Raw genomic sequence first — 22190 nt, 5'->3', positions numbered from 1 at the left:
ATTATAATCATTATGGGTAAAATTTTTAAATACTAATTAAACAAATTAATTAAAATATAAAAATGAAAATACATTATTTAAAAAACAAAAATAATCAACCAAAATGAACTATTATCTTTTTCTGATTTTCTATTTTACAATTTGATTTCTATGTGTATTCTCACTCCGGTAAACAATGATCTTTCAAGTTAATATAAGTTGCAAGGGTGTTAACAAAAAAAACCAATCAAAATAAACGTATAAGATTTGATATATAACTTACCATATTATTTGTTGTTAAACATTATTTTGCACTTCTCATCTTTATATGTATAATCCGTATCGATGCTCCTCTAGTCGATTTTACTTGTGGCGTCACCGTCGCTTGGATGGCTCAAGTTATTTGGTGCGTTTTGAGATGGATCATTAAAGATCGACTTATGGCAACGATCCTTCAAGGATCATTTTCAAGACCCTCAGTCTCCTCTGTTCTAATAGCACTTGGACTTGTTTTGAAGGCGGCGTTTAGCGTGGCTTTAGCATTGGGTGTATCAAGGCTAGCCTATTTCTCGGCTTGCAAAGAACTCACATTTCTTCTCAATACCAATGGCCAAGCATTGGCGAGAATCATGTGTCTCTCTTTTTTCTATCTTCTTGTTCACCTTGTTGTTGCTGTTTGTTTCTTCTGCTCCTTAGTTGGAGTTTGAACTTATTTTAAGATTTCGTTTATAAAAACAAACATAATTAGTTGCAATACATATTTTTTTTAATCAATATATACACACATATATATATATATATATATATATATAATGTTCTACATTCTATGTAACAGATTACTTCAATTTTATTATAATTTTAAGTTTTAAAAGATCAATTTCCATCTATGTAACATTAGGAGAATATTGATATCTTTGAAATCAAATTTTTTATAAACTATTAGCGTTTTTTTTTTTTTGTTGTTATCATTACAAATTATACGTCTCTATTCGAGAGAGACCGGACTCGAACCCGGATCTGGTGAGAAGGCAACATAGAACTATTAGCGTTCTAATCTATTCTTTGTTTCCGTAAACAAAATAGATTCTTTTTTCTTTAAAGATATTACTGTAGTTACTTTTTTTTTGGTAAGAGAGATATTAGTTACTTTTAGTATCAAATAGGTAATATAATATTCCAACTCAAGTAATAATATTGATCTTGTTTCATTTAGTTATTCCTTACGTTTTGGTATCAAATAGGTAATCTAATATTCCAACTCAAGTACTATAAAGTCCAATAAAATTAGTATTATAATGTACGATATTAATTTATTAGTTTCTCTCATTGTTTTTTTTGGTATACAAAAATATCCAGCAAAAAAAGAAGACGAAACTTTGTTCCAAAAAAGGAAAGAAGAACTTACCAATTATGGATCTAAGAAAATGCCACGGTTGTCAATCTCCTCTAAAATATACAAAATTCTCATCAAGATGCGATGCGTGCAACAAAGATCACCATTACAACAAGCAAGGCTACAAGTGTGATAGCTGCTCGTTTTGTATCCACGAGGAATGCCTCATCGCCGACATGCCTTCTCGTCATAAACACCCTCTCAAGATCATAAACTGCGACTATTACAAAGAGTTATGTCATCTTTGTGTAACTCCAAGGTATCCTGAAATACTTTATCACTGTTCACAGTGTCGTTTTCATATATGTATCCCTTGTGCGAGAGAACCTTTGATCTTTAGCCAAACGAAAGCGCATCACCATGAGCTCCACCAAGTAATCATAGAACTCCCCTTCACTTGTGATGCATGCGGGTTGTGTACTGATAATAAGTACCCGTGTCTTTGTCTTCAATGCTGTTTCATAATCCATCGAACATGCATCTCCTTACCACGGGTTATATACATCAACCGACACGACCATCGTATCTCTCATGTTTCTTCTCTTGCCCATGGGAAGTGGATTTGTGGGGTATGTTATGAGCATGTGAATGGAGAGTATGGAGCATATTCTTGCTCGGTTTGTTCTTATGTTGTTCATTCAGTTTGTGCAACATATAAAAAAGTTTGGGATGGGAGAGAACTTGAAGGGGTACCCGAAGAAGATGAAAAAGAAGAAAGCAAACCATTCGAAGCGAAAGATCAAGAGGTAATAAAACATTTTAGCCACGAACATAATCTCAAGGCTTCATTATCATCATCAAGACTTGAGGAACCAAGAGAGCATTGTTGTGCATGCACTCTCCCTCTTTATTCTGAGTTGTGCTACAAATGTACACAATGTGATTATTTTACTCTTCATCATGCATGCGCTAATCTCCCTATGCAGAAAAGACACGAGATAAGCACACAAATACTTACCTTGAGTGACAATTCTCAGCATGGCTCAAACCCGAAAAACCTGTTTTTTTGTGTTGCTTGTCAGCGTCATTGCACCGGTTTCTCATATTTTCCTGAAAAAGACCCTACGTTCCTCAGCATTGAAGATTGTCAGCGTTTTTACACTGATTTCGCCTATTTTACCGTAAATCCCAAGTTCTTCAGCATTGATGTGCGATGTGCGTCAATTTCAGACGTGTTTAAACATGAGAGTCATCCCCATTGGTTATTCTTGTATTTTGATTGGTTTTACTCGACTTGTGGTGGTTGTGACTCGGATTGTCGTTTTTATCTACGTTGCAATGATACATATGGTTGTGGTGACTACAATATATGCTTCGCATGCGCAACTTTACCCACATTGGTAAGACACAAATACGATAACCATCCTCTCACCTTATGCTACGATGGGAAAAATGCGAATGTGTCATATTGTTGCGGGATATGCGAAGAGGAAGATCTAATACAAAAATACGATTATCGTCGTCCTTCCTTGAAGAGTTGGTTTTACAAATGCAATGAATGTGGCTCCACTCTACATACTAAATGTGTATTTAAAGATCTAATACACTCAAGACCAGGATACAGTTTGGTGATGGCTAACAAGGGGTCGTTTGATTTGCTTCCAAACAATAGTCTCTCTCGGCCGATTTGCTATTTATGCAAGATTCGTTGTAGAGGTGATTTTGTTCTCAACAAAAAAGCAGATTCAAATATATTCATATGTTGTTCTTGTGGCTTTAGTTATGACTTTTTCTTTGAAAAATAATTTCATAGTTTGTAACTACATACTTTCATGCATGTCTCTTGTAATTAATTTATAAACATAAATATTGCAGTGACTATTGTAACATAATGTATTATAAAATAAAGATGTTTATGTTTTACTCACATAATGTATTATAAAATAAAGCATAAACCTTCATGAATATTTGGTTCAGTAATCAAAAAAAAAAATTGTATAATTTTGAGATTATATAATTAATGATTTTCAGAAATATAAGATATTTTAGATATTTTTCTTATTTTGATATATTTGGTTATAAAATTATAATAAAATATAACTAATAATTTTGGATATATAATTTTTTTCGGATTTTCAAGTATATTGCTCGGTTATCGATTTAGTTCGGATAATTTAAAAGTAAAAAATTTTAGAATTTATTCAGGTTTTATACCTATTCGATCTGAAAATTTTGGATCAGTTTTAAGATTTTGGTTTGAAAACCTTGAATTTCCATTTTCATCCTTGTATTGCTAAAAAGGAAAAAAACTAAAAGAAAATCTAACGGCTAAGATTCACCCATTATAAAAACAACAAGCAATATCAACCGTCCTTATTTTATAAACACTAGAAACGAGCTTAGGATCGAGTGCTACGCGGAGTACAATAAGTAACGCCACTTTCTCTTCTCTAAGGGTTTTACGGATTGCTTCATTGCACGACACGGCTTTTAGGCGTCTGCCGCTTCTTCTTCTTCTTCTTCGTTCTCCGAAGGGTTTTAGGGTTTCGTTTGTCCCATCATTATGGATCCTTATGTAACGGAAACAGTCCTCGAAGATGAAATCCAGGATGCTAAACCATCCGAAGATGTTGAAGACGATGACGACAAATCTCAGCCTCACTCTGGTGGTGGCGTCGATAGTGCTGGGTACGTTTCCTCAATTTCTTCCGAAAAGATTTTAGATTCAGGATTTAGGGTTTGGGTCTCTTCTCTATTTCAAGTAAATTTTGATAAAGGATGAAGCTTTTTGTTTTGATTCTTCTAGGGTTTTCTAAATTACTCATCTTTTTCGCTGAGCTCTGTGAAATTAATGGCTTGTTAGGGTCTTTACTATAGAAAGATTCGAACTTGTTATCCCTACTCTTACGAATTAGCTAAAAGTTTTCTTTGTTCCGCTAGAGAAATCTAGAGTGGAGAAGGATAAGATTAGTGCTCTTCTCTGGTTTCTTAATACTTAGTGATTAGTGTACTTATACGATGTTTTGTGGAATTTGTAGAAAGATATTTGTTGGAGGTTTAGCCAGGGAGACAACTTCAGGTTAGCTCTTGTGTCTGGTTGCAGCATTGTAAGAGGTTAGCGCTCTCGTTATTGTGTAAAGTTCAATACTTTTTTTAACTCTGGTTTTTGGTTTTGCTTATGCAGCTGAATTCGTCAAGCATTTTGGGAAATATGGAGAGATTACTGATTCTGTGATTATGAAGGATAGGAAGACTGGACAGCCCCGTGGGTTTGGGTTTGTGACATATGCTGATGTCTCTGTGGTCGACAAAGTTATGGAGGACAATCACATTATCATTGGGAAGCAGGTTAGTTCCTTACATTTCTTTGTGTGTTAGATGTGTTGTCTCTTATAGTTTGATAATATTCACTCTTTGGTTTTCTTGGCTCGTCAGGTTGAGATTAAGCGGACAATACCAAGAGGATCCATGAGCACTAACGATTTCAAAACCAAGAAGATATTTGTTGGTGGAATCCCTTCATCTGTGGATGATGGTAAGCACTTCGCATTTTTATCCCATATCTCTATCATATGATTTTTGTTTCAGAAACATATTAGTTATTAACTCGAGAATTGGTGTTTGAATAGATGAGTTCAAGGAATTTTTTATGCAATTTGGAGAGCTCAAGGAACATCAGATTATGCGTGATCACTCAACTGGAAGGTCACGTGGTTTTGGGTTTGTTACGTATGAAAGTGAAGATATGGTTGACCATCTCTTGGCGAAAGGGAACAGAATTGAGCTCTCAGGGACTCAGGTAACTGTATGCTCGTACGAATATTGTTGAGATTCTTAGACTTTGTAGTATACCCAGGACACTCACATTTGCCCTGTCTACTTTGCTGAATTATCCGTGAAATTTTTTCGTATAGGTTGAGATAAAGAAGGCAGAGCCAAAAAAACCAAACTCAGTTACAACCCCGTCAAAGCGGTTTGGTGACTCTCGCTCTAACTTTGGTGGAGGTTATGGAGATGGTTATGGTGGTGGACACGGTGGGGGATATGGTGGTCCAGGTCCTTACAAATCAGGTGGTGGCAGTTATGGAGGTGGCCGGTCTGGTGGTTATGGAGGTTATGGAGGAGAATTTGGTGGGTACGGCGGCGGTGGATACGGTGGTGGCGTGGGACCTTATAGAGAACCAGCACTTGGATATTCTGGTCGATATGGAGGAGGAGGAGGTGGTGGTTACAACAGAGGGGGTTACGGTATGGGAGGAGGGGGTGGGTATGGTGGTGGACCGGGCGATATGTATGGTGGGCCATATGGTGAACCTGGTGGTGGTTATGGTGGACCAAGTGGCAGTTATGGAGGCGGTTATGGTAGTAGCGGTATTGGTGGATATGGTAGTGGAATGGGTGGTGCTGGTGGCGGAGGCTATAGAGGTGGCGGCGGCTATGACATGGGTGGACTTGGAGGGGGAGGCGGAGGAGGTTATGGAGGTGGCGGAAGTGGAGGAGGCTCGTTTTATGGAGGAGGAGGTGGAGGAAGTAGAGGCGGATATGGAGGAGGCAGCGGAAGGTACCATCCTTATGGAAGGTAGAGAGTTACTAAAAAAGCTTGAATCTTTTTCTTACTCCTTGCGTCATGCTTAGTTTGTGTAATGGTTATCAAGAGTGATAGCTAGTTATTGTATTCTGAGAGAGGAGGCTTTTAGGGCTTTGATTCCCTCGAGTAGTGTTGACATACATTTTTAGATAATTATCTCGGCGTAACAATGCCAGATTATTTTTTTCCTTTGCCGTAGAACCCATGTGGCAACTTTAGAGTTAGCTTGTATCATCGCTTCTGTTTAAGTTTTGACTCAAATCTTGTTATAGACTATGTAATAGTCTTGTTTGTAACGTTTTCACTAGAAGACTCTGTATGTGTCCGAAGGTTTTAATTGTCTTCTTCTCCTTAAGTTAGAGAGAGCCACAAATAGACCTAAAAAATATCTGGTGGTCAATCATCTGTCTCAATTCTTTGATTCTGCTCTGTTTCTCATGTTCCATTTCACAATTCAGAGAAAAAACTTGACTGAGAAAATTTCACCAAGTCCTCATCTTTCTGGTCGTCCTCTCTCATTTCTTATCTCTTTCATATCGGACTTGTGAAAATGGCAACACTTGCATCAAATCTCGTCTGTTTCGAAAAAGTAACGATTTTTAGAGCTAATTCAATCGCAAATCACCAAATACGTCTTTTGAGTCTTGTTTTGGTTTATCTCTCCTGAGAATGATAGAAAAGAATGGATCTTTTGCAGGTAAGAGGGAGGTTGAAGATAAATTGCAGAAAGAAAGAGAAAGGAGGAAGAGATCAGAGCCATTACCCTTACAAAGTCATTGAAATCACTCCTCCTCCCAAGTCTCTTGGCGTTCGTTGTCTTCCTCATGTGAGTCTTCCTCAAATCTTCATCTTCTTCTTAAGTTCTTCTAAGGAAATGTCTGAGAGGACCAAGTTAAAGCAGCCCTCATCAATGCTCAACTACAGTTTTTGACTATGTTTGATTGGAAATTGTAATAAGCATTCTCCAATTTCGTAGAATGAGTTTGATGAAAAGATTTCTGATTTTTGGCAGAACCTTCAGTGCGGTGAGAACGTTATGATAGAAGGGCAAACGTACACAATCTCCGCAGTGACTCATCGGTATCAGCTCAGGAAAGGCAAGTACGAGGCGAGTGAGAGGAGGCTTGATGTTCTCTCCGCTGCTAGATACGTCTTAAACCTTTACTTTGACAATTTACTCCAAAACTCTTGATCTTTTCTCTTATTTATTTAGCCAATAAGTTTGGTCTTTATTAGAGATTTTCATTGTAAACTTCCTTGAATACTTTGTGAATCTATTGTAATCAAGGATTTGTACTTCATAATGATGCGGACCAACTACATACCGTTTTTACATAAAAATACAATTGGTTTGTCGCGATTTGTTGTCCGTCGTAAAATCGAACCGCTATAATCATTCGAACTCCAAATTATTTCATTTCAATCTCAGTTTCTAATATCTCTATCTAGCTTAATAAGCTTTATTTGAGCTTGAATCCTACTAGCTTTGGATTCTTCTACAATCTGACACACCTATTAATAACTTCTAGTTGAGTATAGTTTTTCATAGAATCCTCATACAATGCTGACATTGTCTACAACTAAACGAAGGAATCATTGTTAAGCATGAAAACTAGACAATAAAATGAAGAAGATGACATTACCATTCAACACTTCAGATTTTTATTTTTTAAAGAAAGACGACTTCGTTAAACAACCCTTTCAAGCAATGTATATAGCAAATAATTTAAACCAAATACATAAAAACTCTTCTTCTTCTTTCTTCTTCTTACTCATGATTCATAAACAAATATTTAAGTCCATCTTCTTAAGGCAATTAGCTTGCATAAACAATGATTTAAATCAAACACTAACATATAAGTTGACCAACGTTGCTTGATAAACTAAAACCACTGTCTGTCACCCAAAAGATACAGCAAAGACGGGTCAAGTAGATTTGTCTGTGAGCTTAAGTTGCGTCACCGCCTCGTCACATTCGTGTGGACGACTCACGACGTGTGTTTATGTAACATAAATATATTTTGCACTCATTCTTCAAAAAGTCAAAAAGCTCTTCTTGATTTGATTCCGAGAAACCATAGAGCTAACTCGTCTTAATGGCTGAAGTTGAGAACGTGAACTCTGTTCCGGCGTCGGAAGATACAGAGTATGGATTTAAACGGCCGGAGATGTACAGCACCAACATAGCCAATTCGATTACTTCGTATGGTCGTCATGTTTTTGTTCTTTATAAGACACCTGAAGCTTGGCCCTCACATGTTGAAGAACAAGGTTTGCCTCAACGTTTCGCTACGTTGCTTAAAGATCGCAAATCTGATCTTCTTGTTCAGGTATACACAAAACGTTAGAAACTTCATTTTCTTATAATGAAAGATTCTTGTTGAAGCCACTACGCTGATCTTTTTTTTTTTGTGTTTGTTGTTATTGTAGACGAAGCTTAATGTATGTGAAGGTGGTGGGTCTGATGGAGATGTGTTGATTTTTCCAGATATGATCAGATACAAGTGAGTCGCCTCTATGTTTTGACTAGAACATGTAGTTAGATTTCTTGAGAGTGTGTATTGTTGTATAAGCTATCTTTAGAAACTTTAAAAATTACATAATAGATGAGCTTGTTGATGAACATGAGATGCAGATCCATTTTAAATATGTTGACTTATGTATAAAACTCTTTCTTGTGTTGGTATTGAGTATAGGGGGGTTAAAGATACGGATGTGGAAGGTTTTTTTGAAGATGTTCTTGTGAATGGGAAGCCATGGAGCTCAGGGAAACAAGAAGAGATAACTGGAACATTTGTATTTGTGTGTACTCATACTAGTCGAGACAAGAGGTGTGGTGTTTGCGGACCAGTGATCTTAGAGAGGTTCCAAAAGGAGATTGGCTCTCGTGGTCTTTCGGACCAGATTACTCTGAAACGATGTTCTCACGTTGGACAGCACAAGTATGCTGGTAATTTGATCATCTTCTGTCCTGATTCAGCTGGAAAGATTACTGGCAATTGGTAAGTAAGTATATGGTTGGATCAAAAAACTGAAAATGTTATGGTTTATGGCATTGCCGAGTAACTGTGCTGGTTTAAAATGTAGGTATGGCTATGTAACTCCTGATGATGTGCCTGAATTGCTTGACCAGCATATTGCAAAAGGAGAAATCATACAAAGGATTTGGAGGTATTGGTTTTAAAGACTACAGTTTCATGGTTTTTTTTTATGTCTCTGTGATAGATATGTAGATAAATTTTGGTACTTGGACTTAGCAAAGTTACTTTTGTTTCAGGGGTCAAATGGGCTTAGCTGAAGGTGAAGGTGAGAAAGTGATACCAAACGGTAACAGTGTAATGAAAGAAGAGAGCAAGGGATCCACAGGAGGATGTTGTCAAGGATCAAACGGCGTTTCGTGTTGCCAAGATGAAACCCCAAAGCCAGAGCCAATTAAGAAAGAAGGAAGAAAATGCACCATATGGTTCCAACCTCTTGACAAAGAAGAGTTCTACATTGGAGCTGCTGTGGTTGGAGCCATTGCAACTATAGCCATGGCTTACACCTTTTTCAGGAGGTCAAGATAAGAACCTAACCTTACTTACCAATTTGATTCATATGGAAGGTTTTTTTTGGAGATTCCCACGAGAAAAACCTTCCATTGATTCGACCACAAAACAGAACCGAAGAATTATGTTTTTGTTGTTGATTCTATCATTAAAGAAACATATAAACATTTTGGTTTCTGTGAGCGTTTTTTTGCCTCATTATGTGTTTGCCTGTAAAGGCCACAACTTTTGTGATTTGTCTAAGCTCTTGATTTGGTGCATTAACAAAACTTTGATTTGGTTTATGGTTTTGGTTTGTTTTGCTTATGTTTGAAGTGGTTCTCATCGATATATTCTAACGCAATTCGTGTGTATGTTATTTCACTGTTTACAATCGACTGAACACATTTCAGAGTGAACATCTTTCATATCTAAAAACAGAACACATTATGATCTTACATAAGCCAGGGATTTCAGAACTAAGTTAAAGCCAAACAAATGTGATGCAAAATCGTTTTCTTTGTTGTGTTCATCTCAATACCCTTTGTTCTTCTCCATTTCACTGCTACTTCACTGATGCTAGCTCACATCCATCAGCTCTTTTAGTTTCATCAAGACTCTGTTAAAATCAGATATCCAATAGTTAGGGATTCAGCATCCTCACGCTTACTAGGCAACATGATACTTTCATACCAACACAAAAACAAATGTAAATAAATGTATACCTCTCTTCAAGGGATGGCATTAGCTCTTTGACAGCAGAAAGAATGATTGCCTCATCTGACTTTTCTTTCAATGACGATTGCTTTTTTCCACTCACTGCAACTGCAGCACACAAGTGGCAATTCAATAAGAAGATGTCTCAATTAGTTCATGTCGACAGTAACAAAAGTAGAAAGAATTTGTACAAGAATATATACGCTTTTATCCTCACCTTCTATATCTTTTTGAAGCCTTGACTCGCCTCCAAGATATGAACGTTCATCCGCTTCTAAGTCTAGACCTTGACGATCTGCAAATTTCTCTAGTAAGCGGCCGATTAAGTTATGTGCAACCAAGCTTGTCTCATCAGAAATTTCTTGGACTGCGAGGTACTGGTTTTTGTTTCTTCTGCGTGGCTTCTGCTCACCATGATCATCAGACTTTATATTTTCAACAGAAAACAATGACCGAGAGCTAAACTGGTTATCTACTTCCATCTCAATATCTCTCTCAACCTTGACTCGGATTTCGCTCGTACCTGCGTCATGTTTATCACTCATCAGAGTTGATTTATTCGACGTGGGAGTGACATAGGGAGACCTAGGATGAACTCTAGTAATACTCTCTGGCAGGTCTCTTATCACCACCCTATTGACAGAAGAGCTGAAATCATGCTGATTGGTTGCGTGTGTAGTATCAGTCGGGTCCAAAACCACGCATTCTGCACCACTTTCTTCATGATCCGAATCAGAGGACTCCATTGCAGCATCTTGAGTGTCTTTGACTTCATGCTTTATGTTTCGCCATCCACTCTCTTTATTACCAAATTTCTCGTTTTCAAATAAATTACAAGTCTCATAATCATCGTCATCTTCACTGTCTACTAGCTCCTCCATATAAGCATCATCAAAGTCCTGATCGAGCTCATAATTTGGAATACATTGACAAAGTATTTGCTTCACTTGAGCACTCACATTTAGTATACACTCTGTCTCTTCCTCAATCGCTTCCCTTGGAAAAATCTTATGCTCTACATTTCGCGTCCTCCTGTTGAGCAATGAAAGAGCTTCCATTAAAGACTTTGGAATGGTGTCCATATCACTGCACTCAAACAGATACTCAATCAACATTTTTCTGACCGCTGATCTTAAACTGTCATTTGATATTTCAACTTCCGGGTCTAAACAAAGATGCAATCTTTTCAGCTCGCGAAACCTGACCTTACGGAGTAACCAGATTGCCTTCACTATCTCATTCTGCAGGTTCTTTGTTTCTTGTGAGAACTTAAAAAAATCTGTGGAAGCAGTAGTTTTGTAGCCAGGACTTAGCTTAAGTGATAAATCTACTAATGACAACGCTTTAGCCAATCGCTCCTGCAGTTTATCCCCTGCAGAAAGTTCTGAGAGCATCTTCTCGATAGCTTGCTTCACTTGGTTTATAAGATCACTCCGACTCTGACCAAATCTACTTGTTTTCAATTGAGGTATCATTCTTGAACCTTTAAGTTTCCTTTTCATTGCACGTAGGGTCTGCGTCGACAAACTATCTAGCTCGTTAAGTACCTTCATCGCAGCATCACGACGGGACTGCAAAGTAGATGTTTTCGCCAAATTCATCATGCAACCTTCCCGGAAATTTGAGGGATCACTAAGAACTTGATGCAGCTGATTAATAATGTCTTCTTTACCAATATGTTCTTTTCCCTTTCCGAAATCCTTATTGATCGAATCTCTGATAGTCTCTTTCATCTTCCATCGAGTCTTGTCAAATGAAGCAGAGCCCCCTGTGAGTATCATTGCAATAAGATGAAGACCTTTATTCGTCAAAAAATGAAGCTTTCTGTCAACCTCGAGAGTTCTGAACTTCAAATCTTTTGGTTGAACATCATTGCATACTTGTTCATTCTTGCAAAATCCAAACGCCTCCTCTACTCGTGACTTAATGGTCTCGTAGAATATCTGAAATCACAAAAAGAGATCTCAATGAAAGAAACTGTAAACACTTACATAAAAAGAGGGTGAATGAGAGAGACATACATCATCTTCCCTGAGCAAAGATTCAGGGACGAATCTGTTTACCAAAAAACAAAACAAAGATTCTAATCAATCAACTAAACCAAACGGAATAACAAAATAGAAACTCGGTAATGAACTCACTCAGTCTTTCCATGAGAATTGTCCTTGGATTCAGACATATCACAACCCAACAGCCACCTACAAGGTTTAAAAAAGTTTCACTTCAGTATACCAAATACAGCAAAAGACAAAACAACAAAGTCTAAAACTTTTTTATTACAGAGGAACATTAAAAGACGAAACTTTCACAAAGCCTAATAAGCAAAGAGATTGATTCGAAGTCAAAACACTCTTCCTCTAATCTAAGTTACAATTATACTCCAAAATTATTTTGAGAAGAAGAAAGAAAGAAACCTTCTTTTGAGACGAATCTGCTCATCTTGCTCCTTAAGCTGTGAAAGTATCGCACTACAATCATTCTTGAAGAACACTGAACTGTCATCGTCCATTGCAGATGTTCCTTCAAGGAATTGGGAACGACGAATTTTGGGTTTTTTTTTTTACTTTTTTTACATCGTTACTACCAAAAACTTAACCGGGTTCGAAGATTTTATTAGGTCTACACAAAAATAAAAGGCCCAATGGGCCTTTTTTATAAGTTCAAAGCCCAATAGATAACAAAACTCATCTTCTTACTTCTGAAACTAAAACCTAAACGCAGAGAGAAACGACGTTGAAGACGACGATGACGGCGAGCTCCATGAAAGACGAAAGTACAAGCAGCAAACATAGGAAGAGGAAGAGACAAAGAAACCCTAAACCTTCAAAAGAAGAACCCATCGAGACGAAACTGAAGATTCAAAGAGATACCAAAATCTGCAAAAACAATCAGCGTGGAGGTTCTTCTTCAGCTTCATCGAAACGACCTAAACCTTCCAATTTTCTCGATACGGTTCTCTCTCGATCACATTTTCATTTTTTTCCGTCGTGTGATTGAAGTATATGGAGAATTTTGATCAATTTATACGAATATAAAATTCGCAGCTTCGAGAGAGATTATCTGGTGGGCAATTTAGGATGCTTAATGAGAAACTCTACACTTGCTCGTAAGCTTTAGTTTCAAAATTTTCCGGTGATTTCACTTCAATTTTACACAGAGCTTAGTTCAGTAATCTCTGTTTTTCTCAGTGGACAAGAAGCATTAGACTATTTTAAAGAAGATCCAGAAATGTTTGATATGGTAACCTCACAGCATTTGAGTTTAATTCGTTTAAGTTGAATTTGTAAAACTGATTTATGTTTTGTGTTTACAGTATCATACAGGGTATCAGCAACAAATGACAAATTGGCCTGAGCTTCCTGTTAATTCCATTATAGAGTGGTTATTGTCTAGGAGCTCTTCTTTAGTTGTTGCTGATTTTGGCTGTGGTGAGGTTATCTTATCATGTTTTGCTGTGTTTTTCTTTTTCACCTGGTGAAATCGCTTTTACCGGTATGATAAATCGTCTCAGGTGATGCAAGGATTGCTAAAAGTGTGAAGAACAAAGTTTTTTCTTTTGATCTTGTCTCAAAGAACCCCTCTGTTATTGCCTGCGATATGTCAAATGTACGTCGAAATCTTTACTTCATTCATGTGGCTTGGATGATTTCTTTGTTTCTCTCAGACTTAACTTCAATTTTTGGGGTTTACTTTTGTAGACTTCACTTGAGTCTTCATCTGTGGATGTTGCTGTTTTCTGTCTTTCATTAATGGGAACAAACTACTCTAGTTACATCAAAGAGGCACATCGAGTTCTACGTCCAAGGTCAGCTTTGTTTACATTGCTAGTCTCTTGTTCTTTATAGGTTTTTCGTCTCGATTCTGAATAACAAGTCCTATGGGGTGTATTCAACAGCGGTATGCTTCTTATAGCGGAAGTAAAGAGCAGGTTTGATCCAAACAATGGAGGAGCAGACCCAAAAGACTTTGTGAAAGCAGTTTGTGATCTTGGATTTACTTCGGTTTTAAAGGTAAACTATATTATGGCTCTATACTCCTTTTCTTTTCTCGTTTCCTCTATGAGAAAGAAACTCATTTTGTTCTTTGCGCAGGACTTCTCGAATAAGATGTTCATATTATTGCATTTCAAGAAAAAGGTTAGTGAAAGATACTTGCTTTAGGTTTGGTTCATCTCAGAGCTTAGATCTACTCATTTTTAGCAATAACCTATTTATTTAATGGTTTGATAGGAGCAGTTGAATTCAAATGAGAAGAAAATAAAGTGGCCTGAGTTGAAAGCATGTTTATACAAACGTCGATGATAGAAAGATTTACACACAATTCCCTTTATTTCCGTCAATGTTGTATCACTTTTCACCCTTTGTTTATGAAATTTTGTACGAGTAAATCAAATCAGACTGGTCTTTGATAAGTTTTCAGATTTTTTTTTCTTAATGTGCCACTCATTGTCTCATTGTTATCTTTCTCTTCACTTGGTTTGCTCAGACTCAACTATTCTTATTGCTTTTGATAGAATCAGAAAAATCTTAACACAACATCAATATATGTTAATGTCTAAACAAAGAAGTCTCAATCAAAATTTGAGCAAAGGGATACAAAAACTTGTAAAACTCTAGAAAGAACGACGAAGAAGAAAAGTGAGAAGGAATTATTGAAATTGACTATATCCCATCAGAAAGTACCAAAAGACTTTTTACCAAACTAAAAAGTCAGAGAGTCGATGTTTTATTTTTCTTACAAATTAATTATGATCTCACTTACAAGAAAGTACACTAAAAAGTACTACTGATCTTGTAATAAAAAGGTCCACTTTTGTCACCGCACCGACGAATTATTTATTTTATTTTTTCTGTCCCACGATCTTTAAAATTTTAAATATTCATGCACATTTTTTTGTTCTTTTGTCAATTAATGAAAAGAGTGTTTGTTTGTTAAAGATTAATAAAAGACTTTGTTTTTTTTCTCTCTATTATATACACTTTTTTCAAAAAATAATTTCATCGATCCTATCTTTGCATTCTGGGAAACTTCCTTAATTTATTTTAGCTCATAAATGACAAATTTGGTTAGATCATTTTCTTAACAAGTTTGACTTTTTCCGGTTTAACACCGGTTCATTTCATTCGATTTAGTTTCGGTTTGTTTATTGTAAATTTTTAGCCGACCAAAAAAGGACAGAACAAAACAGTGAGAGAGAAGGATAAAAGAGATATAAAGATTTTCTTGTCACCTTTACTTACGCGGATATAGCAAATATATTTGTTTCTTGAATTATTCATAGCTTTTTGTCTTATTAACAATTATTTTCATAAATTCATCACTTACAAGTTACAAGTTACAACCAAAGTAATACCATGACCATTTTGACCATTTCTTCATCTGAGTCTTATTATCTTCAGTTCTTTTGTGTCGTCACACACAACTCAGTTTCAGAATAATTTTTTTCTTATTCACAAATTGAGATTGTTGTTTCTTCTGAGATTTTTTTTTTGTTTTTATATTTATGGAAGTCTCTTGATTTCGCTTTTATAACCCCCACCAAAAAACATATTTTTTTTGATTTTAGTACACCAAGAATGATTTGATTGATCATCTCAAAAGGGTTTTGATTTGACAGGCCTCTCTATAATCAAAACAAAACTTAACCTTTTTTGGGATCATGGGATCTGAAACTGGATTTTACTCAGATGAAGTGTTTGCTTTGGATCCTAAATGGGTCGTTGATCCTCAACATCTCTTTGTTGGTCCCAAGATTGGTGAAAGTGCTCATGCCAAAATTTACGAAGGAAAGTAAGTTTCTTTACTCATTAAAATTTTAATTTTGGCTTCAGCTTCACTCACTCTATGATTCTAAATCCATTCTTGTTTCTCTTTATTCTCGGGGATTGATCTTTGCTTGGTTCTTGAACTTGTGACTGCTGAGTCAAGAACTTGAGACTTGTGCATATGTGAAGAAAAGATTGAAACTTTTCGCTGAAAATATATTTAGTCTTTAGACTTTAGTAATATATGTTTCAGTTTAATGGTTATTCAATGAGTTAAGGATTGTTCAATGTGGTGTTCTTGTGTAGATATAAAAACAAAACAGTTGCTATTAAGATTGTTAAAAGAGGAGAATCTCCAGAAGAGATTGCCAAAAGAGAGAGCAGATTTGCAAGAGAGGTCTCTATGTTGTCTAGAGTTCAGCACAAAAACTTGGTTAAGGTTCAGCTTCTTTCTTTTTGCCAAATCTGTGGTTCAAATTGGTAAAGAGTTTGGTTGGAGACAAGGCTAAATGTTTTGATTCGGTCATTTATTTTGTAGTTCATTGGAGCTTGCAAAGAACCAATCATGGTTATAGTCACCGAGCTTTTACTTGGTGGTACCTTGCGTAAATACCTTGTGAGTTTGCGTCCAGGGCGTTTGGACATACGTTTAGCTGTTGGGTTTGCTCTTGACATTGCTCGGGCCATGGAATGCTTACACTCTCATGGAGTCATCCATCGTGATCTCAAACCAGGTGACAGTTTAAACCGATATTCAAGCATCAAGGATCTCTAGAAGTTACATTCTTGGTCTTATTTTTATCATTTTGTTGGTTTGCAGAGAACTTGATCTTAACAGCAGATTATAAGACGGTTAAACTAGCAGATTTCGGTTTAGCTAGAGAAGAATCATTAACCGAGATGATGACCGCAGAAACTGGTACATATCGTTGGATGGCTCCCGAGGTACTTACTACTACTGTTCTCGAGAAATCATTTTTCATGATCTGCATTTTTCTCTTGGTTCCAACAATTTGCTGAACACAAAAATTACTGCTAAACAGCTTTATAGTACGGTCACATTGAGGCATGGCGAGAAAAAACACTATAACCATAAGGTAGATGCATACAGCTTCGCCATCGTCTTGTGGGAGCTTATCCACAACAAGTTACCTTTTGAAGGCATGTCAAATCTCCAAGCTGCTTACGCTGCAGCATTTAAGGTTTGATTCTTGATTCTCAAGTCTCAACCATTTCTTGATTTCAAAGTTTTGAACCTTGATAGTAATTCAAATGTTTACTTCTTGACTTCAGCCATTTGATTCTTGATTTTCAACCATTTACCCTGGATTTATACCGCTTGGTTCTTGATTCGAAAGATTGATTCTAAATTTGCGACCATTTGGTTCTTGATTCCAAATTTTTGCGTCTTTATATTAACATGCTTGGTTCTTGATATATTCTTTGTTTAATTTGATTCTTGATTTCCAACCTTTTTTGTTCTTGATTTGAACCCTTTGATTCTTGATTTTCAAATCGTTATGATTCTTGATTCTCCAACAAGATAATGTGTAGATTGTAATGTATTAATTTGATTGTTTTTTGCTTTTATATTTGTGGCTAGAACTTGAGGCCAAGCGCAGACGACTTACCGGGGGATTTAGCAATGATCGTAACATCTTGCTGGAAAGAGAATCCAAACGAGCGACCAAACTTCACAGAGATTATTCAAATGCTTCTACGTTGCCTCTCCACAATCTCAACACCTGAGCTTGTTCCTCCCTCCATTAAACGAGTATTCTCTTCGGAAAACGCGGTATTGCCACCAGAATCGCCTGGAACTTGCTCATTGATGGCTGTTACAGACGAAGATCAGAATCATACTGATGCAAACTTGCCGCAGAAACAAGTTAGAGGAAGCTTCTTTTTCTTCTGCTGCTAATATTTGATTTTTATTTGGTTATAAGGTGGAAAATAAAGAGAAGTGGTTTGAAAAATGTTATGAATCATTGATGTATTAATAGCTTAGGATTTATATTAGAAAGATGCGTTCGTGTAAAAGAGGTTTCGTTACCGAAGTTAGGAATTTGAAAATGTTTTAAAATTCAGAAAACAAAAATACAAAAAGACGCCGCTGCCGGGGATCGAACCCGGGTCACCCGCGTGACAGGCGGGAATACTTACCACTATACTACAACGACCTTGTTGCTAGTGATAACAAACTAATCTAATTAAATAGTATTATTTGAAAAAACAAAGAAAAATCACATGTCAAAGCCACATAGTTTAAGAATACAGATTGATGGCAATCTTGCTGAAGTTTCTCCTGGTGTCTTTCGGAGGCTTCCAAAGTTCTAGACCACCATTGGTGGGAAGAAGATTAGTTACCAAGTTTAAATATGTTAACTTGGTGCCAAAATACGCATCCAAAACCCTTAAGTGATAACAAAAAAAAGTTTACAAAACCAATTCTATAACGATTCCTTCTTTAAGTTTCAAGAAAAAAAGAAAGAAGATGACATAATTTTCATATTGTTTTTGGCAACAACTCACATGCCAATTAACCAAAATTTCCGATTTCGCACACTACGCACTTTCGAAATCGGACATATATATAGGTAAACTATCTACAATTCATGTAGAGTTATATTACACAATAATCTTAAATTATTGGCTGTATTTCCCATTCATATATTTTAAAAGTAAATGAGTTAGTATTTTATTTTATTCGATGTGAAAGATTATATGGCTAGGTAGACCAAAATTACAAAATCTAGTTTTTACAACAATCCAACAACCAAAATATAATTTTAAACTGTTGTTACAAAGTCTTAAACATTTTCTTAGAAGATGTATAACGTTTTTCATCGAAGTTTTCATTGATTCAAAGAAAATAATAATAATAAAGTATGAGAAAAGTTAAGAAACGGTTTTCAATTACGAATCCATGAGAAACGTTTCTTTGACACATGACACATTTTAAGCGGTTAACATTATATAAGTATCTAATCTTTTAATAAAAATTATATTAAATTAATTAAAAGAACATATATTGTCAATATTGAGAAACTGGAAAAGAGTTTCTAGTGTTAGAGATGGTCTTAAATCTTAATCCAATTTCAATATTTATTGTTTCATAAGATTAGATTTTTCAAGTTTTTAATACAAAATTATATTAATTAATATTGATGAACTGTAAACTCAAGAAAAAAAGAATTGAATACTATAGTTTTATGCTTACAGAAAATAGTAAATCACAAAAGAATAATATTTCCCATCCATAAGCAATTGAAAAGTTGGATTAACTAGGAAGTATTGTTTCTTGTTTGTCTGAAAACGACGTAGTATTGGTTCTTGACCTACAATGACATTTCCATTTTCACCCAAAAGAAAAAGAAAACTTCAAAAATCTTTTTATTTTTAAGGAAAAATCTGAGAACTGAAAAATCTAACCTTTTTTATTGTTGGATTCTCTCCAGCTGCAGAGATTGAAACTTGTTGATTCGTTCGGACAATCTAATTTAGATTTTCTGGGTTTTGTTTTCTCTATTTTACATACTTTGTATTATTATTTTTTTTGGTAATGTCGTCACCGGACATTGTCGGAATCCTGGAAAACACGAAGGAGCTTGATCGGTTAAGGAAAGAACAAGAAGAAGTGTTGGTTGAGATCAATAAGATGCATAAGAAGCTTCAAGCTTGTGAGTGTTTCTTATTAACTTACTATACTTCTCGAACAATTTTGGTAATTTTCTTTTCTTGTTCTAACGGATTTGTGTCTGATCTGATCTGATCTGAGACTTAAAAAAAGTTAATTTTTCGGGGAAATGTTTGTGCTTGATTAGTTATTTTCAGTGAAATTTCGGATTTTGGATCATGAAGTATAAAATAATCTTAATTCAACAATGCCATTGAATCTGTAATTAAATACTAATTTAGATGTTGCGATCTACGAAATCAAAACCATGTAAGCTTTGTTGTAATATAGAGAGAGGTGTTTAAGCTTTGTTTGATTATGTTTTGGTGTGCAGCTCCTGAGATAGTTGAGAAGCCTGGTGATATCTCATTGTCAAAGCTTAAGAATTTGTACATTCAAGCAAAAGAGCTCTCTGAAAATGAAGTAACGTAAGTCATTTCCTCTGTGCTTGTTACTTTACAATGGTGGATAGAAAAAAGTTTGAGACTTTGAATGGATAATGGACTAGTGTTATCACTGAATGACCAAATGTGTACCTAACAATAAGACCCTTTTGAATTTTGTTTTCGATTTTGTGATTACTGATCTTTTGGCTTTGTGTTTAACACGCAGGGTGTCGAACATTTTGCTTACTCAGTTGGATTTGCTGCTTCCTTATGGACCAACCGGGCAGCAGAGAAGAAAGTTAGGAGGTACACACAAGTTACTCTAATTGAATTGTAATGTTATTCTCTGGCAAGGCTTGTGTGATACAAAGGAATTAAGAATTTTTCCCGATTCTTGTAATGATATCACATAAGTGGCAGAAGGCAATGATCAGAAGAGGAAGAGGATGAAAGTTGATTCAGATGTAATAAGGCTTTCTCCTTCAATGAGAAATCAAATTGAAGCATATGCAAGTCTGAAGGGTGAACAGGTAATACTATTTTCACATGTACTTTATTCATACTTTTCAGTACCATGCTCACAATTGCTGATTTATTGCAGGTAGCTGCGAGAGTTACAGCAGAAAGTGCTGATAAGGATGAATGGTTTGTGGTTAAAGTAATCCACTTCGATAGAGAAACAAAAGAGTAAGCTTGAACTTTTCTTCTGCATAATATTAGTAGTTGATGGCTTGATGTTATGTTCAATTTTTGAATCCACACGAATGGATTCTAGTGCGTATGCGAAGTTTAATAAGTTATGGCCTTGGAGTTTTTTTCTGTTTTGCAAATACTTTCATCCATGAGATATGGCATGAAATCTGATTTGCAGATTTTATATTTTTATCTTTTGTTCTAACATATAAGAAAGAGTTCTGAGAAAAGGTCGATCCACTCTGGTAGTTTAGTAGCTGAAACCGATTTGTTGCTAACACGGAAAGATTCTTGTTATTTATGAGTCTAAAACTGTTTCAAACTTTAATCACAGAGTTGAAGTACTTGATGAAGAACCAGGAGATGATGAAGAAGGAAGCGGTCAGAGGTAAAACTCATATGAAAATTTTGAGTTGTAAATTAGCGTTGGGGAGGAAGTATACTGAGATTCATTCTCTTGGAATCTTTAGGACCTATAAGTTACCAATGTCATGCATTTTACCATTCCCAAAACGAAATGATCCTTCGAACACACAAGAGTTTCCACCGGGTAAACACGTCTTAGCTGTATATCCCGGGACAACAGCACTCTACAAAGCAACTGTAGTAAGTACCCCACGCAAGGTTAGTTCTTTTTGTCACAACCATACCCATCTCTCTACATAACCTCTCTTTCGGTCTGAAAAAAACACTAACCTCGAGATATGGAACACGGATGTCAATTCTTGCAACATCAGAGGAAGTCTGACGAGTAAGTTCTTCAACCTTTTCTGTTTTGCTTTGTCCTGAATTTTGTAGTCCAAACACTTGGAAATCCCTTTGAACTGGTTGCTCTTGTTCATCTATATATCATATAACAAGACTGTTCGTCTGATTAGGTACTTGCTTGAATTCGACGATGATGAGGAAGATGGAGCATTGCCTCAAAGAACAGTACCTTTCCACAAAGTCGTAGCTCTACCAGAAGGTCATCGCCAGTGAAAGAAAACAACTCGGTATCAATGATTATATCAGTCTAATGTAAATAATCCGAAAAGCGAGAACATTCACGAAGAATTCAGTCTCCATGGCATGACCAATCAGAAAAAATCGCGGTCTCGGATAACCTTTCATGTAGTTTCAGAGGGGTAGATTGAGAATAAGTTCATGTTTGTGTGTGCAATATAAGTTAAAGTTGTAACCTTTGTGTCAAAAGAGTTGCTGAATGAGAGAACAAAAGAGAAACATCTGTATCATTCACTTTGCGAGAATGTAAAAAAACTCTGTTCTAATGTATGGAAATCCAACGAGAGTAGTAGATTTAGAGGACTGAAACTGTTTTTTTCTGCTGCTCGTCATTGAAATAATAAGAACAGTACAGTTGCAACTGAAACTGTTTCGAATAACAAAAGTTTCGAACCTCGATGTCTTGAAACCCTTGTGTTCTGCTTCTAAGTCTCTCTGTTAAGAGTTAAGACTTGAGGGTTGAGACACAACTTGTTGAAGTGAACCGATCAATTTCCAATTAGACCAAACTAAACCAATCA

The 22190-nt window shown here is 36.0% G+C and overlaps 9 protein-coding genes, 1 long non-coding RNA gene and 1 other non-coding gene across 16 annotated transcripts in view; 8 read left to right on the top strand and 3 right to left on the bottom strand.

The window, feature by feature from the left end:
- LOC111829379 overlaps window positions 1-615 on the bottom strand; it is a 4666-nt gene extending 4051 nt beyond the window's left edge. The window contains exon 1 of the long non-coding RNA XR_002832862.1: window positions 263-615. This is a non-coding gene — a long non-coding RNA (uncharacterized LOC111829379). The remainder of the gene's footprint in view (window positions 1-262) is intronic.
- Window positions 1-22190, top strand: part of LOC17880977 — an 82438-nt gene that overhangs the window by 50908 nt on the left and 9340 nt on the right. The window lies entirely within an intron of this gene.
- LOC17880682 lies at window positions 1390-3117 on the top strand. Its single transcript, XM_006286108.1, has one exon. It carries the CDS (start codon window positions 1390-1392, stop codon window positions 3115-3117), a length of 1728 nt encoding a protein of 575 aa, XP_006286170.1.
- On the top strand, window positions 3812-6091 carry LOC111829377 (heterogeneous nuclear ribonucleoprotein A1, A2/B1 homolog). Its single transcript, XM_023778360.1, has 6 exons — window positions 3812-4000; window positions 4351-4391; window positions 4497-4660; window positions 4748-4847; window positions 4942-5111; window positions 5227-6091. Exons 1-6 carry the CDS (start codon window positions 3876-3878, stop codon window positions 5893-5895), a joined length of 1269 nt encoding a protein of 422 aa, XP_023634128.1. The 5' UTR covers window positions 3812-3875; the 3' UTR covers window positions 5896-6091.
- On the top strand, window positions 6282-7204 carry LOC17880229. Of its 2 annotated transcripts, none has more exons than XM_006284671.2 (3): window positions 6282-6489; window positions 6598-6726; window positions 6913-7204. In XM_006284671.2, the coding sequence occupies exons 1-3, from the start codon at window positions 6451-6453 to the stop codon at window positions 7090-7092; spliced, it is 348 nt and encodes a 115-aa protein (XP_006284733.2). In that variant the 5' UTR covers window positions 6282-6450; the 3' UTR covers window positions 7093-7204. The 2 variants fall into 2 exon arrangements, with proteins under 2 accessions (XP_006284733.2, XP_023634135.1); XM_023778367.1 differs by having other exon boundaries at window positions 6343-6489; window positions 6922-7204.
- Window positions 7967-9732, top strand: LOC17878561 (altered inheritance of mitochondria protein 32). The gene is made up of 5 exons (XM_006285117.2): window positions 7967-8230; window positions 8331-8404; window positions 8597-8902; window positions 8988-9071; window positions 9178-9732. Exons 1-5 carry the CDS (start codon window positions 7997-7999, stop codon window positions 9464-9466), a joined length of 987 nt encoding a protein of 328 aa, XP_006285179.1. The 5' UTR covers window positions 7967-7996; the 3' UTR covers window positions 9467-9732.
- On the bottom strand, window positions 9779-12668 carry LOC17880354. Its single transcript, XM_006283187.2, has 6 exons — window positions 12559-12668; window positions 12286-12342; window positions 12166-12199; window positions 10362-12087; window positions 10153-10252; window positions 9779-10046 (listed from the first exon to the last, which is right to left on the bottom strand). The coding sequence occupies exons 1-6, from the start codon at window positions 12651-12653 to the stop codon at window positions 10007-10009; spliced, it is 2052 nt and encodes a 683-aa protein (XP_006283249.1). The 5' UTR covers window positions 12654-12668; the 3' UTR covers window positions 9779-10006.
- Window positions 12855-14585, top strand: LOC17879224 (ribosomal RNA-processing protein 8). Of its 3 annotated transcripts, none has more exons than XM_023778363.1 (9): window positions 12855-13096; window positions 13189-13250; window positions 13333-13384; window positions 13458-13572; window positions 13656-13750; window positions 13843-13949; window positions 14040-14154; window positions 14236-14280; window positions 14380-14585. In XM_023778363.1, the coding sequence occupies exons 1-9, from the start codon at window positions 12890-12892 to the stop codon at window positions 14443-14445; spliced, it is 864 nt and encodes a 287-aa protein (XP_023634131.1). In that variant the 5' UTR covers window positions 12855-12889; the 3' UTR covers window positions 14446-14585. The 3 variants fall into 3 exon arrangements, with proteins under 3 accessions (XP_023634131.1, XP_006284239.1, XP_023634130.1); XM_006284177.2 differs by having other exon boundaries at window positions 14374-14585; XM_023778362.1 differs by having other exon boundaries at window positions 14040-14280; window positions 14374-14585.
- LOC17879054 (serine/threonine-protein kinase HT1) lies at window positions 15508-17919 on the top strand. Its single transcript, XM_006283959.2, has 6 exons — window positions 15508-15934; window positions 16216-16348; window positions 16448-16643; window positions 16730-16854; window positions 16953-17111; window positions 17513-17919. The coding sequence occupies exons 1-6, from the start codon at window positions 15804-15806 to the stop codon at window positions 17828-17830; spliced, it is 1062 nt and encodes a 353-aa protein (XP_006284021.1). The 5' UTR covers window positions 15508-15803; the 3' UTR covers window positions 17831-17919.
- TRNAD-GUC lies at window positions 18018-18089 on the bottom strand. The gene has a single exon. It is a non-coding gene; the product is annotated as a tRNA-Asp (tRNA).
- Window positions 19313-21978, top strand: LOC17878218. 3 transcript variants are annotated; one of them, XM_023778366.1, is made up of 9 exons: window positions 19313-19589; window positions 19920-20013; window positions 20198-20277; window positions 20395-20501; window positions 20573-20658; window positions 20999-21052; window positions 21135-21288; window positions 21402-21415; window positions 21543-21978. In XM_023778366.1, exons 1-9 carry the CDS (start codon window positions 19472-19474, stop codon window positions 21643-21645), a joined length of 810 nt encoding a protein of 269 aa, XP_023634134.1. In that variant the 5' UTR covers window positions 19313-19471; the 3' UTR covers window positions 21646-21978. The 3 variants fall into 3 exon arrangements, with proteins under 3 accessions (XP_023634134.1, XP_023634133.1, XP_023634132.1); XM_023778365.1 differs by having other exon boundaries at window positions 20392-20501; XM_023778364.1 differs by having other exon boundaries at window positions 19314-19589; window positions 20386-20501.

Source organism: Capsella rubella, unplaced genomic scaffold (assembly GCF_000375325.1).
Source record: "Capsella rubella cultivar Monte Gargano unplaced genomic scaffold, Caprub1_0 scaffold_7, whole genome shotgun sequence".
NCBI classification, from domain to species: domain Eukaryota; kingdom Viridiplantae; phylum Streptophyta; class Magnoliopsida; order Brassicales; family Brassicaceae; genus Capsella; species Capsella rubella.
The sequence above is the reverse complement of the archived record's forward strand: the minus strand, read 5'-3'. Positions and strand labels throughout refer to the sequence as shown.